Source organism: Monodon monoceros, unplaced genomic scaffold (genome assembly GCF_005190385.1).
Source record: "Monodon monoceros isolate NGI ecotype Baffin Bay Population unplaced genomic scaffold, NGI_Narwhal_1 Super_Scaffold_14, whole genome shotgun sequence".
Classification (NCBI taxonomy): domain Eukaryota; kingdom Metazoa; phylum Chordata; class Mammalia; order Artiodactyla; family Monodontidae; genus Monodon; species Monodon monoceros.
Genome location: NW_021703770.1, coordinates 31,061,390 through 31,075,910, shown reverse-complemented (window position 1 = coordinate 31,075,910; position 14,521 = coordinate 31,061,390). Strand labels below are relative to the sequence as shown.

The 14,521-nt window shown below is 46.5% G+C and overlaps 1 protein-coding gene across 2 annotated transcripts in view; it reads left to right on the top strand.

The window, feature by feature from the left end:
- Positions 1-1,001: 1,001 nt before the first annotated feature.
- Positions 1,002-14,521, top strand: part of BAALC (BAALC binder of MAP3K1 and KLF4) — a 92,747-nt gene continuing 79,227 nt past the window's right edge. The window contains exon 1 of one of the 2 annotated variants that reach the window (XM_029222889.1): positions 1,002-1,163. In XM_029222889.1, the coding sequence (XP_029078722.1) occupies positions 1,004-1,163 (160 nt within the window). In that variant the 5' untranslated portion in view covers positions 1,002-1,003. The remainder of the gene's footprint in view (positions 1,164-14,521) is intronic. The other variant, XM_029222890.1, reaches the window with a different exon arrangement.

Here is a 14,521-nt window from a genome sequence, read left to right as displayed (position 1 = left end):
TCTCTTTAAGGCAGTTTCCTTCTTTTACCACGTGTCCTGGCTCCTTTGGGACAGGCAAATTCTTTGGCTTACCCAAGTCTGAGCTCTAAGTGTGCGCACATGGAGCACGCAGAGCTGAGTGTGCACCTGGAATATCAAGGCTCTCAGTGGGTTTGGAGGGAAGCCTGCCACACCTTCCAGCCCCATCCAGAGAGAGTGTTCCGGCTGCCCTGCGATTCCTGAGAACAAAGTTCGAAGTCACAGAACTGGAAAGGGTGTTAGTGACAGAGAGTCCAGCCCAGCTCTCTCAGAAATTATAGGCCCTACTCTCTGCTCCTCAGACCAACTAGGACAGGCAGGGGGTCTGACTGCTCCTTAATTCTTCGTAGCAATAGTTTCTCCCCTGTTTCTGGGCTGTCACCAGCTCCACTGGTTTTGAACAAGTGGCCAGAAAGCTTGGGGTACCTTCCAAAGCCCCCAGGATGGATGAATGGAACGAAGGTGGAAGGAAGAAAGGAAGGAAGGGAGGGAGGGAGGGAGGGAGGTTGGGAGAGACGGAAAAATAAAGGAGTAACCCTAGCCGGCGAGGCTGAACCCCTCGCGGAATCCACCCACTCCCATACCGCCCTCCTCCTATTCTCAGGCCGCCGCTCTTGCGTCCCACGTCCGGCTGGGGCGCACCGAGGGAGCATGCGGGGAAGCGTTTGACTTGGCACGGGGTTGGGGGTAGGGCAGCAAGGGCGAGGGGAGGTGGGGGAGGAGAGGTGGGGAAGGGGAGGGCCTTGGAGGAGGAGGAGAGGAGGGGCGCGCTGGGAGCCGGCGCGGCGGAGGGGGCGACTGGCGCCGCGGGAGTTGGGCGCCTGGCTGCGGCGCGGGCGGGCAGGCGGGTCGAGGGACGCGATGCCGCCGCCGCCGCCGCCGCCGCCGCCGCCTCTTCCTCGCCGGCCGGGGCTGCGCCGCCGGGGCTGAGCCGCCCTAGAACCGCGAACCGAGCGGCCGCTGGGCGCGCCAGCAGCGCAGGAGGATGGGCTGCGGCGGAAGCCGGGCGGATGCCATCGAGCCCCGCTACTACGAGAGCTGGACTCGCGAGACGGAGTCCACATGGCTCACCTACACCGACTCGGACGCGTCGCCCAGCAACGCCACCCCGGACAGCGGCCCCGAGGCGGGCGGCCTGCACGCAGGTGAGTGCGCCTGGCTCCCGCAGACCCCCAGCGCTGGGAGGCTGGGCACGGGAGGGGGAAGCGGGAGGGACGCGGGGCGCCGGGGCAGCCCAGTCCCCCAGAGAATTCTGTGCGGAATGGTGTTGGTGGTGTTGGGGCCGGGGGAGGAGCGGGGAGGCGGGAAACAGACAGCACCTGTCTGCTGACAGACTGACCGACCCAGGCCCAGGGAGCAGGGCCAACCAGAGACCCCTACAAAAGGCTGAGCTAATCCCCTGGGCCTCGCGGAAACCCCGCACCTCTTGGCCTCCGCCCGTGCCTGCTCATTGGCCGGGGCCGGGTTGGGTGGGAGGACAGCCCGCGCGGCTCGCACACCTATCCCGCCGCCCACCCAGGCTTCTCGCCCGCTTGGACTCGCCTCCGCTGGATTTTGGCCCGTTTCCTCCTCTGGCCGCCTGGGCACTCTCTCCCTTGATTTATAGACTGGTCCAGATTACCTGGGTGGTTTCTTCCTCGTGGCTTCCCCCTTTTCTCCCGTGTCTCGAGTTTTGAAAACCAGAATCCTAGTTCAGGGCAAAATAAACAACGGCCGCCCCATCACTAGTTCTGCACTTAAGCTTACTTTTCAGGCAGTTGTTTCATAGCAAGGACTTTCTACCCCACGGTGCCTCGATGCTTTATATGAGGCAGGGCATGAAAGCGGATTACGACTATAAATTAAATACTCTTACCATTCTGGCAGAAATCTGATAGAAGGATATGCAAAGAACCTTCTGGACCTGTCACAAATCACATTTTGTTTTTTCTTTTAAAGCAGACAGTAATAATTGTAACGTAGAGATGAAAACAGACTGACCTTTGCCACAGACTGACCTTTAATCATAAACTTGTTAGTGACGTTAAACGGAAAAAACCTCACTGCTTATTACATGGATGTTGTCAGAAGCCAGATCAATATTTGTATAAGAATGTTTTAACTATTTCCCTTTATGTTGCTGGCATTTTTAAATATTGAAATGTAAAATAGAAAATGAGGTTAATTTGAAGAATAGCATATATTATAAGGAGGAGGAGAGAAATGTCAACTACTCCTAACACATCAGTAGTCCTAAATTCCTGCCTCCTGAATAAGAGCTGTCACTTTAATCCTGAGACTCTGTCTCCATCTTTTAGGACCAAGCTGGGTCCTTTTTCACATGAACTTTGTGATTTTTTTTTTTAAGCGAGAGCCGTCAGTGAAAATTGTGCAAGGCATAATACTTCATTTGTCTCTAATTTTTCTGACTCACAGTAGCAATCAAAATGGTTATTTCGTATTGCTGCTTTCAGTGGGCTTTCAAATGGTGTTGGCTGAATTCAGTGTCAGAATGAGGATAAGACATGAGCCTTCAAAATAGACCTGGTAAATGTTAGATGTAACAACATTTCCTGAGGAGGTATGGTACCTCTCAGGAGACACTCAAAAAGACCAGAGCTGCACTCCAAGGAAATAAGGTTAAAAACATCTAACATGGAAAAGAACAAAGTACAGCTTCAGGGAATGGTTGCCTTGGTGACTGGAAGTATATAGTGTATGTGTGTACATGTGTATGAGTGTGAGAGAGTTATTATGGGATGACTAAATATGTACATATTTATTTGTTTCCAATGCTTATTCATTTATTACTCTGCCATCCTGAGTCATGTCCCATCATGCATCATGAGATCTGGTTCCCGCAACAGGTGGGGTCCGGGACAAGCATGCTCATTCGTGGTACCCTACCAAACATGGGACAGCCCTGCCAGGCAAGTGGTCCTGAAGACCTGAGTCATTCACAGGAAGGGTTCGGCTCCAGTCTCAGAACAGTGCCCTGAAATTGGCAAGACACTTAGATGGGCAGGATCATTTCAATTCCCTAGAAATTTCCATCAGCCTCAGAGGAGAGGAACATTTCTGAAGATCAAGATGGACTCAAGCTGTCCCTGGAAATCCACTGGCATTCCCTTTAGAGCCTTTAGAAAAAATGTCTTCTTGATTCTTGTGGATTTTCCAGACTAGCAACTTGCCATCTTTGGTCAGAGTGGGTCATTGGAGAAAGCGACCGTTCTCCTGGGTTTCAGCCACCCTGCGAGATTAGCCAGCATCCTTTATTTTTTTCTTCCCTCCTGCTCCCCCAGCCTCACCCACCTGCTGCCAGTGCACCACCTGTGAATTCAGTTCCAGTCTTCTGGGGGGCACCCACTGGCCCGCAGTGACTGTGTGGTGATGAGAAGCCAGAATGCCACTTTTTCCTGTTTCCATCAACTCTTTTCTGATGGGGGGACAAAAGGAAAAGCTGGATTTAGGGAAATTCAGGTTGTAAAATCATCACTAAGGCCTTCATGACTAGAACTCTAGAGCTGGAGAGGCTCTCTGAAGGTCATCTGTTGAAGGCAGATGGGATTCAGTTAAGTTGCCCTGTCTGCACTGCACAGCCTCCCAGTCCTTTCACAGTTCTTACCCCCAGCTCCCTCAGTCCTCAAGACTGGGCCCCTGGTCACTCTCCTTTAGTAGCAAATTGAAGCCACTTTTCTTCTAGCCCTCCCAACCTCAGGAGCTCTGAGGGCAGGGAGTGGACTAATGCATCTTTATATCTTGTGCTTAGCCAGTTACACTGTGGAGCCCCCAGCTGGGATTTTCTTGAATGCGTAGGCTCTCCGTTTAACCCTCCCCTCCCCTGTCAGCTCTTCCTAGATTCCCTCCCCCTTTGCTCTGCCTTGCATCCCTTGCTGCCGATGTTTTCCCACTTGAATGAGTTTAACCTAGATTCCTCCAAGTGTCTTTCTGAGCCCACAGCTTTTCTTTAACAAGTGCCCCCAGCTTTGCCCTACCCCATTGAAACCCCTGGCCCAGCTCAAAGATGCCATTTCTTCTGTAGCGCCACCACCCCTCAACCTCAACTCCACACCCATATCTACCAAAAAGCCCTATTTAAGCACATCTGCTTGTAAACCTCATTTCTATTTCTCTTAGTCCAGTCCAGATTGAGGTCACGTCACATGACAGGTGTTCAGTATTTGTTGAATGAATTCTGCATTTCACCGCAGGAAGGAGGCATGTTTTTCTGCCAGTCCCACAAAGGAGAGAGTTTCTTTCCTTCTTCTCCTTACTTACAGGATCCTTACATGATCCTGAGCCTTTGATCTCTGTGTTTGGGGATCACCTCCACTTCCCAGCAGAATTCGATTTTTAGATTTAGCTATTATGTAGGCTGGAATTAAAGACCTAACTGAAGCCGCAGTATCTGATATCCATTGCTTCTCTGTGTCATCGAAGCCTGTCTCTCTGTCACAGGAGGAAATTAAATTGGTCTGGTGTGATTTAGTTCTCATAACATCAGTTTACTGGATTGATTTTTACCTCTGTGGTCTGATGGAGGTCTCCTATGGAGAAAGGGGGTCTCTGAGGTTGCTCTGCCCCAGCCTAGCTCAGCCATTCCATACGTGAATAACTTCCTAGCTTCACCTCAGTTTAATCACGAGTCCCTTAAATTACATCCTTAAAGATCCCCTTTTCTTTCTTTTTTTTTTAAACCTAGTATAGGACATAGACTATTTTAGATAGTCTATAGATTTTTTCTTTTTGGCTTCATTGGGTTGGGTCTTCGTTGATGCGCGCGGGCTTTCTCTAGTTGCAAGCGGGGGCTACTCTTCGTTGTGGTGTGTGGGCTTCTCCTTGCGGTGGCTTCTCTTGTTGTGGAGCACGGGCTCTAGGCGCGTGGGCTTCAGTAGTTGTGGCACGTGGGCTCAGTAGTTGTGGCGTACAGGCTTAGTTGCTCCACAGCATGTGGGATCTTCCCGGACCAGGGGTCAAACCTGTGTCCCCTGCATTGGCAGGTCCCTCCCCTTTTCTACTGTTAGTATTTTTCTAATGTCTCTAGAGAATAAAACATTTCAAATTTCTCTAAAATGCTTCTACTTTATAGTTTTAAATTGCTATAATAAGTGCTTTAGTGAATGCAAGATGGAAGATTGCAGAATTAGACTCACAGCAAAATGATTTATCTAAATCAACTGAAATATGTCAGGTGAAATGAAGAGCACTTAGTATTACCATTAGCTAACATTTATTGATATCTTACCAAGGGCCAGGCACTATACTTAGTGGCACTTTATGTAAATCATCTCTCTTAATCCTCACGAGGGGGGATGAGGTAGAACTATGCTATCCTTCTTTTGCAAGTGAGGGAATGAGGCTTAGAGTGTGCAGTAACTTTTCCCGATCCAAGACTCGAATCCAGCTTTTTCTGAATCCAAAGCCCGCACTCCTAAATCCTGCCCTCCTGATGAATGGGGGGATCAACTATAGAATTCTTGATTTGACAGTGGACGGAACTCAAAGTCTAGTGTGGTCTCTTGGCAGTCTAGTCTAGTCTCAGCACAGTTTTCTTCCGCAGCATCTCTGAGGAAGGGATATCTCTTCCCTAGGGATGGAGGTCTACCCATACCTTTGTGGAGCAGTTTCCCTTGCAAGAAACTCTTCCTGCTGCCTTGTAATTTCCACCTGGTCTCACATAGATCGTTCCTTCAACATTTGAAGATTGCTGTTGTATTTTCTCTCACTGTTGGTCCGCCAGGCCAAACACATGCAATTCCTTCAGTCATTTCTCAGACTTCTGTGGGACTGACCATATTTCTACAAAGGCACCGTTTGGTTTGTCAAAGTCCCTCTTGATACAAGGGACCTATGCTGCTGACGTCAGCTGAAGAGCAGAAGGAAATATGAGGTCTGTTATGATGTGGACACTGACCCTTTCCCGATGCAGGTAAAACCAGGTTAGGATTTGTTTGTTTTCCTGCTGTTGTTGTTGCCATATTACCTTGATGACTCACATGAAGCTTGCAATTAGTTAAAACCCTTAGATCTTTCTTTCTGGTCACATTTAAGTTCTATGACATCAGTGACATCGTCTGGTTTTCACTCTACATACCCAGCACCTGGAACAGTGTCTAGAATATAGGTGACACTCAATAAATGTTTGTGGAATGAGTGAATTTTTTTCCCTAATGAATCCTACATTTGTACTATTGATTTCCATATCCCAAATTTGGGATTTTTACAATTCTTCTTGTTAAAACTAATCGTGTTGGTTTCAGTTTCATGTTTAAACTTACTGACCTTGACTCATTTGGGTAGTGCCATGAAGACAATAGTCTAGGTCTTCGTTGCCCTCTGTTGGAAGTCTAAAGATAAAGGACATTTATTTGCTCGTTTGTTTATTCAATATACCGCTGGCACAAAGATGAGTGAGATATGTTCCTCGACCTGAAGAACTTAATAGTACAGGGGACACAGGTGGACACACTTCAGGTCAGCATGATGCACACTGGAACAGCATGAAGGAAGGGTGCTGGGGGAGTGCAGAGGACTGAGTAGTTCATTTTGCCTGGGAAGGGGCCAGTGTGTACAGACCCCTGCAGGAGGCTTCCCTGCAGAAGGAAGCAGGACTGCTCCTGCAGACTTGCACAGCTGGTTACCCTGATTCCCTCCTTGAGTGAAGGCACCTATGCAGAACCCACCAGGGGCTTCCTGGTGGATGAGCCTCCCTGCTTCCCCCAGCTCTCTCTATATACCTGTTACCACTTGGTTATATTTTCAAACAATTTTTTAAATTGAAGTATAGTTAATTTATTAATTTACAATGTTGTGTTAGTTTTAAGTGTACAGCAAAGTGATTATATATATATATATATATATATATATAATTTTCAGATTCTTTTCCATTATAGGTTATGACAAGATATTCTAACAATTACTGACTAAGGTCTTCCCCCGTGGGAATGACTTGCTCCGTTAGTTAGGTAAGGTGTCTTTCCACTGGCCATTGTAGTCCTGTGCCTAATGCTGGGCCTGGCTATAGTAGGACCTCAAGCAATCTCTCTTGAATGAATACATCTCCTAAAACTTCTGTGTCCATTTCGTTCTTCCTGCAGTGCCCAGAGATAATGTTTTCTTTCCTCAAAAGTTCCATCTGCTCGTCCTTTTCAGGTTCTTGTCTATCTGATGGGTTGTATAGTAAGAAAACATCCCCACCTCTCTACACCCCCTTTGCCAAACACAAGCCCCTTTGTTATAAGGGTGGTTTTGCAAAAATCACTTCAAGAAACAGGTGGCAGCAAACCCGGGCAGTTCATCAACATCTAGGAAGTCTCACCTCTCATGGCCCTGGTCTCTTGAGTAGTCACCCGTCCTGCCCCAGGCTCTCCAGGTGCTTTGTCCAGCCCAGTGAGAGCAGGGGTCATACTGCACTGCCGGGCTTGTTCCCGTCTGTGTCTCGGGGTAGCCTGTGAGCTCTGCCAGGTTGCGGACTGCGTGATTGGCATTTGCATGCCTGGTACCTACCACATGTATGTTGAATGACTGTAAAAGTACCTAGGTGGATGAATGATCCAGCTAGGCAAGTGAGTTTTGTCTGTCTGTCTTGTACCCTCTTTCCTGAGTCCTATCTTAGATGATTTTGTCTTGGACATTAGTCCAGTGAACCGTGTCTTCATTGGACACTAGATAAAGCTATTCTGGCTCTGATCAGAAATGAATTTAAGGCTCCAGGCTTGGGCCCCAATGCGAGGAAGAGAGTCCCCTCTCAATCAGCAGGGAGTCTTTTCTTGCACTCAGCAGTCCCCCAACCCCTGGAGGTCCTGCCTTCACCCTGGGATCTGTGCACCTGTGACCCTCAGCCCCTTCCCGCAGATAAGACCATTCTGTCCTTGAGTGAAGCTGGGAGTCTGAGCCTGTTGTTCCTTACCCATGGTGTCTGGGCTTTCATCCCAGGAGCCCTTCTGTGTCAGGCCCATGGCCTCTAGCCCCTCTCAGAAGACTGTTTGACCCTGCTAGGACTCTTACAGAGGCTCTCTGGCTGGTCCCCATGCCACCTTTGCTTCCATCTGTAGAGGGGACTGGGTGGGTGAACCCTGAGCCACATTGTGGTCCGGCCCCTTCCAGCTCAGCCACCAGCAGAGTTCACTTCCTCACGTGCTCCCCTCCCACTCTGCCCCCCGCCCAACTGCCTCCTTCTCGCCGGAGATAAAGCTCTTTCAGAATGTTGCTGTGGGCTAAACTGTGTCCCACCAAGTGTATATGTCGAAGTCCTAACCTCCAGAATGTGACATTTTTTGGTTTTTGTTTTATTTTTATTGAATTCAATTTACAATGTTATATAGCAATGTATTAGTTTCTGGTATATAGCAAAGTGATTCAGTTATACATATATATGCATATTATTTTTCATATTCTTTTCCATTGTGGTTTATTACAAGATATTGAATATAGTTCCCTGTGCTATACAGTAGGACCTTGTTGTTTATTTTATATATAGTAGTTTGTATCTGCTAATCTCAAACTCCTAATTTATCCTTCCCCCACCTTCTTTCCCCTTTGGTAACCATAAGTTTCTTTTCTATGTCTATGAGTCTGTTTCAGTTTTGTAAATAAATTAATCTGTGTCACATTTTAGATTCCACATATAAGTGATATCATATGGTATTTGCCGTTCTCCTTCTGACTTACTTCACTTGGTATGATAATCTCTAGGTTCATCCATGTTGCTGCAAGTGGCATTATTTCACTCTTTTTTACGGCTGAGTAGTATTCCATTGTATATATGTGCCACACCTTCTCTCTTTATTCGTCTGTTGATGGACATTTAGGTTGTTTCCATGTCTTGGCTATTGTAAATAGTGCTGCTATGAACATGGGGGTGCATGTATCTTTTCAAATTAGAGTTTTTGAATATATGCCCAGGAGTGAGATTGCTGGATCATATGGCAACTCTATTTTTAGTTTTCTAAGGAACCTCCATACTGTTCTCCATAGAGGCTGCACCAATTTACATTCCCACCAACAGTGCAAGAGGGTTCCCTTTTCTCCATAACCTCTCCAGCGTTTGTTATTTGTAGACTTTTTAATGATGGCCGTTCTGACGGGTGTGAGGTGGTAGGTACATCACTGGTGGTTTTGATTTGCATTTATCTAATAATTAGTGATGATGAGCACCTTTTCACATGTCTATTGGCCATCTGTACGTCTTCTTTGGAGAAATGTCTAGTTAGGTCTTTTGCCCATTTTTTTTTATTGGGTTGTTTGCTTTTTTGTTATTGAGTTGTATGAGCTCTTTGTATATTTTGGAAATTATGCCCTTGCGGGTCTCATTGTTTGCAAATATTTTTTCCCAGTCCATAGGTTGTTTTTTCATTTTGTTTATGCAAAACCTTTCATTTTATATAAGCAAAAGCTTATAAGTTTGATAAGGACCATTTGTTTATTTTTGTTTTTATTTCTATTGCCTTGGGAGACTGACCTAAGAAAGCACTGGTATGATTTATGTCAGAGAACGTTTTGCCTATGTTCTTTTCTAGAATGTGACGTTTTTTGGAGATAGGGTACTTACAGAGGTAATCAAGTTAAAATGAGGTCATTACAGTGGGCTCTAATCTAATGTGACCGGTGTCCATATGAAAAGGGAAGTGTGAACACACAGACAGACACTCAGGGACAATGCCATGTGAAGATGAACGCAGAGATTGAACGGCCAAGGAAGGCCAAAGATGGCCAGCCAAGCAGCAGAAGCTACAGGAGAGGCATGAAACAGATTCTCCCTCACAGCCCTCAGAAGGAACCAACCCCACCAGCACCTTGATCTCAGACTTCTAGCCTCCGGAACTGTGAGACGATACATTTCTGTTAAGCCAACTGGTTTGTGGTACTTTGTTACAGCAGCTACAGAAGACTAATAAACATGTATTTATGAGCACAGACACTGAACATTTGGAAATAATAAGAGAGAGGATTTCTGTGGTCACTACCTCACACTTCCTTCAGAGATTGGGTCTCTTTCCTTGTCATTTATATTCAAATAGCATTTATTGAGCATCTACTATAGGTGAGAATTTTTCTCTTGGGATGTTAGCTTACATAACTCTCTAAAATAACCTCAGAAATCATTGCCATCACCATCTACCAGATGAGGAAACGAGGTTCAGTGAGATTAAGAGATTGAGCGGTTTAAACACAACACTGTAAATCAACTACGATAAAATTTAAAAAATAACAATACTAGTAATAAAAGAGATTGAGCGGGGTCACCCATCCAGGAAGTGGAAGCACCCAGCTCAGAATCCAGTTCTCTAGTTTCTAAATGCAGGGCAGTACTAACAACTAAGCACAAATTTAGGGCCCTCCTCCACCCCATCTGGTTTGGCTTTTTTGAAAATATGAGCCACTTGGAGTGGGAGCCTCCTGCCAGCGTTCTCAAGGATGAGGACAGGAGTCTTTGAAGAGACACGTGCAGCTCTGTGACACCAATGACACCCCCTGCCTGTGCTGAGTGTCCCCAAGTAGGGCTGCCGGGGCTGCTCAGAAAATCACCTGCATCCCACTCAACCTGATGGGCTTGTTAAAGATGGAATAGTCTTTGGGCAGAGTGAGATTTTTTTCTGGTTTCAAATGAAATGGGTGCTCCTCAAGAAAATCTAGAAAGTGCAGAGAAGCACACAGAAGGAAATAACGCCTCTGTAACATTTAGGTTTTGTCCTTAAGGTCCTGCATCTAGGTGTATATGGTGCACATTGTATCTTCTGTAGGGTTTATGTTTAAAGTTTGAGGGGGCATGGGAAAAATATCCCTCAAATTGCTTGGAAGCTCAAAGGCCAAGAAAAATAACTTTTTTGTTTCTTTGTGTTGAGGAAAATATTTAGAGGTCGTGGCAGCCAAAGTCTAGTTTGAATGCGGGAAGAGCAGGGGCCAAAGACCGTGGATCAGCGAAGGGATTTTTCTCCCTGTTTTCTTTCAGTACTAAGCAAACGTAGTTGAATTCAGGTAAGTTATATACTAGGCTAATGTGTAGTGTGAGTCCATTGTGTGTAACCCCTCCACCTCCCCCTTTCACCTCCCTTCCATCCCCCACAATTGGCTCGGGCTGAGGATGCTGTTTTATATTCTGCCTAGCTGTTTGCTGGGGTTTAGAGTGGCTTTATGGGTGTAGAAACATGGGGTGTGTGTGTGTGTGTGCGTGTGTGTGTGTGTGCGTGTGTACGTGTACCAGCTCTCTGTCTGAGCCACAAATGCCCATGAGGTCGTGCAGGTTGGCTGCCCAGCGTTGGGGTTGCTACAACCCCATACACTGCAGCTCTGGGTCTCTGTGTCAGACAGAATAGATATGGAGTGTCTGCCTACATCTTGCCATGTGGCTTCTGTGTAATGAAGCAAAGCCAGAAGCCTGCGTAGATTTTCCTTAATCTAGCTCTATCTGCTTTACGAATAGTGCCAATTTTTCCCAGATTCCAGGATTAGGTTGTCCATTAGTCCTTACTTTGGGTAATGTTGTGAGTCTTGGTTTTTTTCTGTCTTCATAGGCATTTTAATGGGCATTTGGGCAAGGCTGAGTCAGCGGCTCCTAGCTAGATGCCCTTCAGCCTGGAAGTCCAACCCAGAGCCTCTAGACCTTTTCCTCCAAGCCACTGCACCCACAGCTGTCAGACAGCCACACCTACGGGAGGGACCACTCAGCCAGATCTGACCTCTGTTTACAATCTCCTTCTCATGTGACCATGTCCTAACTTTTCTCTTTATCATCGTCATCATCATCAACATCAACAACTTCCTTGTTATTTTGCGTGGAGATAGTATAGTTCAGTGGTTAAGGAATTAGACGTGAACAACAGACATTTACCAGCTGTGTGACCTTGAGCAAGTTTCTTAGCTTTTCTGGGTTTCAGTTTCCACATTGTAAGATGGGAGTCATTGCAGAATTCATGTACTCACAAATATGAAGGGCATAGTGTTTCTTTCTTCTTTTTGTTTGTTTGTTTGTTTTTTGCGGTACGCGGGCCTCTCACTGTTGCGGCCTCTCCTGTTGAGGAGCACAGGCTCCGGACGTGCAGGCTCAGCGGCCATGGCTCACAGGCCCAGCCGCTCCGCGGCACATGGGATCTTCCCGGACCGGGGCACGAACCCACGTCCCCTGCACCAGCAGGCGGACTCTCAACCACTGCGCCACCAGGGAAGCCCTCTTTCTTCTTTTTATACAAAAGGATTTATTAAAAAACCAGTAAGACCCTACTATATCATGACACGGTCACCCTGGGCTTTTAACACAAGACTTGCTCTACAATACTGGGGAGGGCGGGGCATAAAACACAAATTGATTCTGAAGCATAGCAATTAAGAAATAAAGCAATGAAAGCAAATTTATTTCAATGAGAACTCAGAATTAAACTCCAGAGGGACCCAACATCATACTTCCAGTTCGGGGACTTGATACAAAAAATTTAGTTTGAACTGCTATCAGCAGGTGGCAGGGGCCACCTTTAAGTGAATCTTCAATTTGGAAAATAGTGCTTCACCACCTGTTGGGGCTAAGTTGCAAATGGAACAATTTAGTATGGTTTGCAGCTATTTTGATGACCACCTCACCTGGATACTTTCCCATAACCACTGTGCTGGTCCCCACCTCTTGCGCGAGCTCTTCCTGCAGATCCTCCCCTGGATCCCCACTGTTGCTGTCACTGATGATGTTCCTTCGACATGGCTACTTATATCTCACATTTACTAAGACCAGCATTGTGGTATTTCTTTTCCATTATCTTCTTCACTGGTTCCTCTTCCTTAAAGGTAAAAAGCAGAATAAGGGCATAGTGTTTCAGTGCTGCCCATCCTGGCACCCAGGATCCCCCGCCTCTTCAGTCTCGCCAATTGCGAACCCGGGGCCACCCCTCCTCTGTTTCTGAATTGCTTGGCATTGCTGTTGAAAGTCGTGAGTGTTGGCCATTGCATCCAGTAGTGATTCATGCCTAGAACCTCAGTGTCCTTACCAGTTCTCGGCAGTTCTGTTAGTTCCTTATTAATGTGCTGTCTTAGTCCCCATGTAATACTCCCGATATTATTCTGTTCTTGCCCTCTGAATGCTAAAAAAATGGAAGACTTTCTGTGAATTCTCCCATCTTTTCCTCCAATCACCTATTGTATATCCTTCTTGCCACCTCAGCATTTTAAAACATCTTTAGCCATCCTCTGTCCTCAGATCTGCCTGTTTGGATTCTAGGCCCACTGATGAGGTTGCTTCTTGTTGTAACAATAGATGAGGCCATCACAGGTGGTTCCGTATTTTTTCTGCACTTAACAAAAAGTCTGGAGATTGGTAGCCACGCTGCTCAAGGCCGCTATCAAGGACCCAGGCTCTTTGAGCTTATTGTTTTGCCATCCTTGTTGTGTGGATTTCATCCTCATAGTTGCAAGTTGCTGTGGCATCTTATTTTAGATAGGAAGAAGGGGGAAAGGTAGAAACAAGCATTCCACCTAAGTTTTCTTTTTAATCTGTAAAACAATAGCTTTCCCAGAATCCAGTAAACTTTGCTTGCATGTCACACTGGCCAGAACCGTGTCACATGGCTATCACAGGCCTCAAGAGCCTAGGAAATCAAGACTTTTAGCTGCGCTCATGACCCCCTAAAAGTAATGGGTCCTTTTGCAAAGAAAAAACGGGGAGAACAGATATTGGGTAGGCTGCAGGCAGGTGCATGTACCTTTCATCCGAAGACCATGTCAGAGGAGAGAAGAGTAGCAGGAGTCAGGGGAAAGGAGAAAAGGAAGTAGAGAGGGGAGAGGCGTAGGTCTGCCAGAAACCAAGACAACATAATTACTAGTATTAAGATTTTGCTGTAATAATAATATATAATAATAATAATTGTGTGTTTTTAGCTTTCCCATGTGTCAAGTGAATTCATAAAGGTGAATATTTGCTGAAAAAGTTACATGTGCCAATATTGAACTAATCTCAGAAATACTGCAGTAATAGCCCAAACTGAAATCTTTTTAAATGGTCTTTTGACATCAGACTCTGTGCTGTGTACATGCGACGCGTGGTGAACGTTTCCTTGTTTTCCGCTTCATTTTCTTGCAAAGTTAATGCCAGCCAGAAACTGATGTGCCAGCTGATCCTCTGTGGTACCTATTTCCAATTAGTGGGAGCATTTGTGCAGGTTCACTGTGCAGGGTCGCTCTGATGCCCGGGCTGGGGGCTTCTGCTGGAGAAGCAGCAGACAGCCAATTGTCTAATTTAAAGAGTTGACAGTATTTCCTATGAAAGTTTAAAAAAAATCACCCTGCTATTGTCTCCAGGTCTGGTGGACTTTAGGGCACGGGGAAACCAAAAGGATTTGTAGAAAATAGCAGGGCTGTTTGGGAAACTGGTCGCCATAACAACAGGGCACAGCACAGCAGCAGTTACAAGGGAAGTGGTGATGGCCAGCGCCCTTCACAGGAGGGACGATTCAGGTTTAAACACCTCCATAAACAACAGTTGTGTTTGACAACGAGGCATCCATAAATTGTTACGTCCGAGAGTCACTTTTCAAGGACTGTCTTC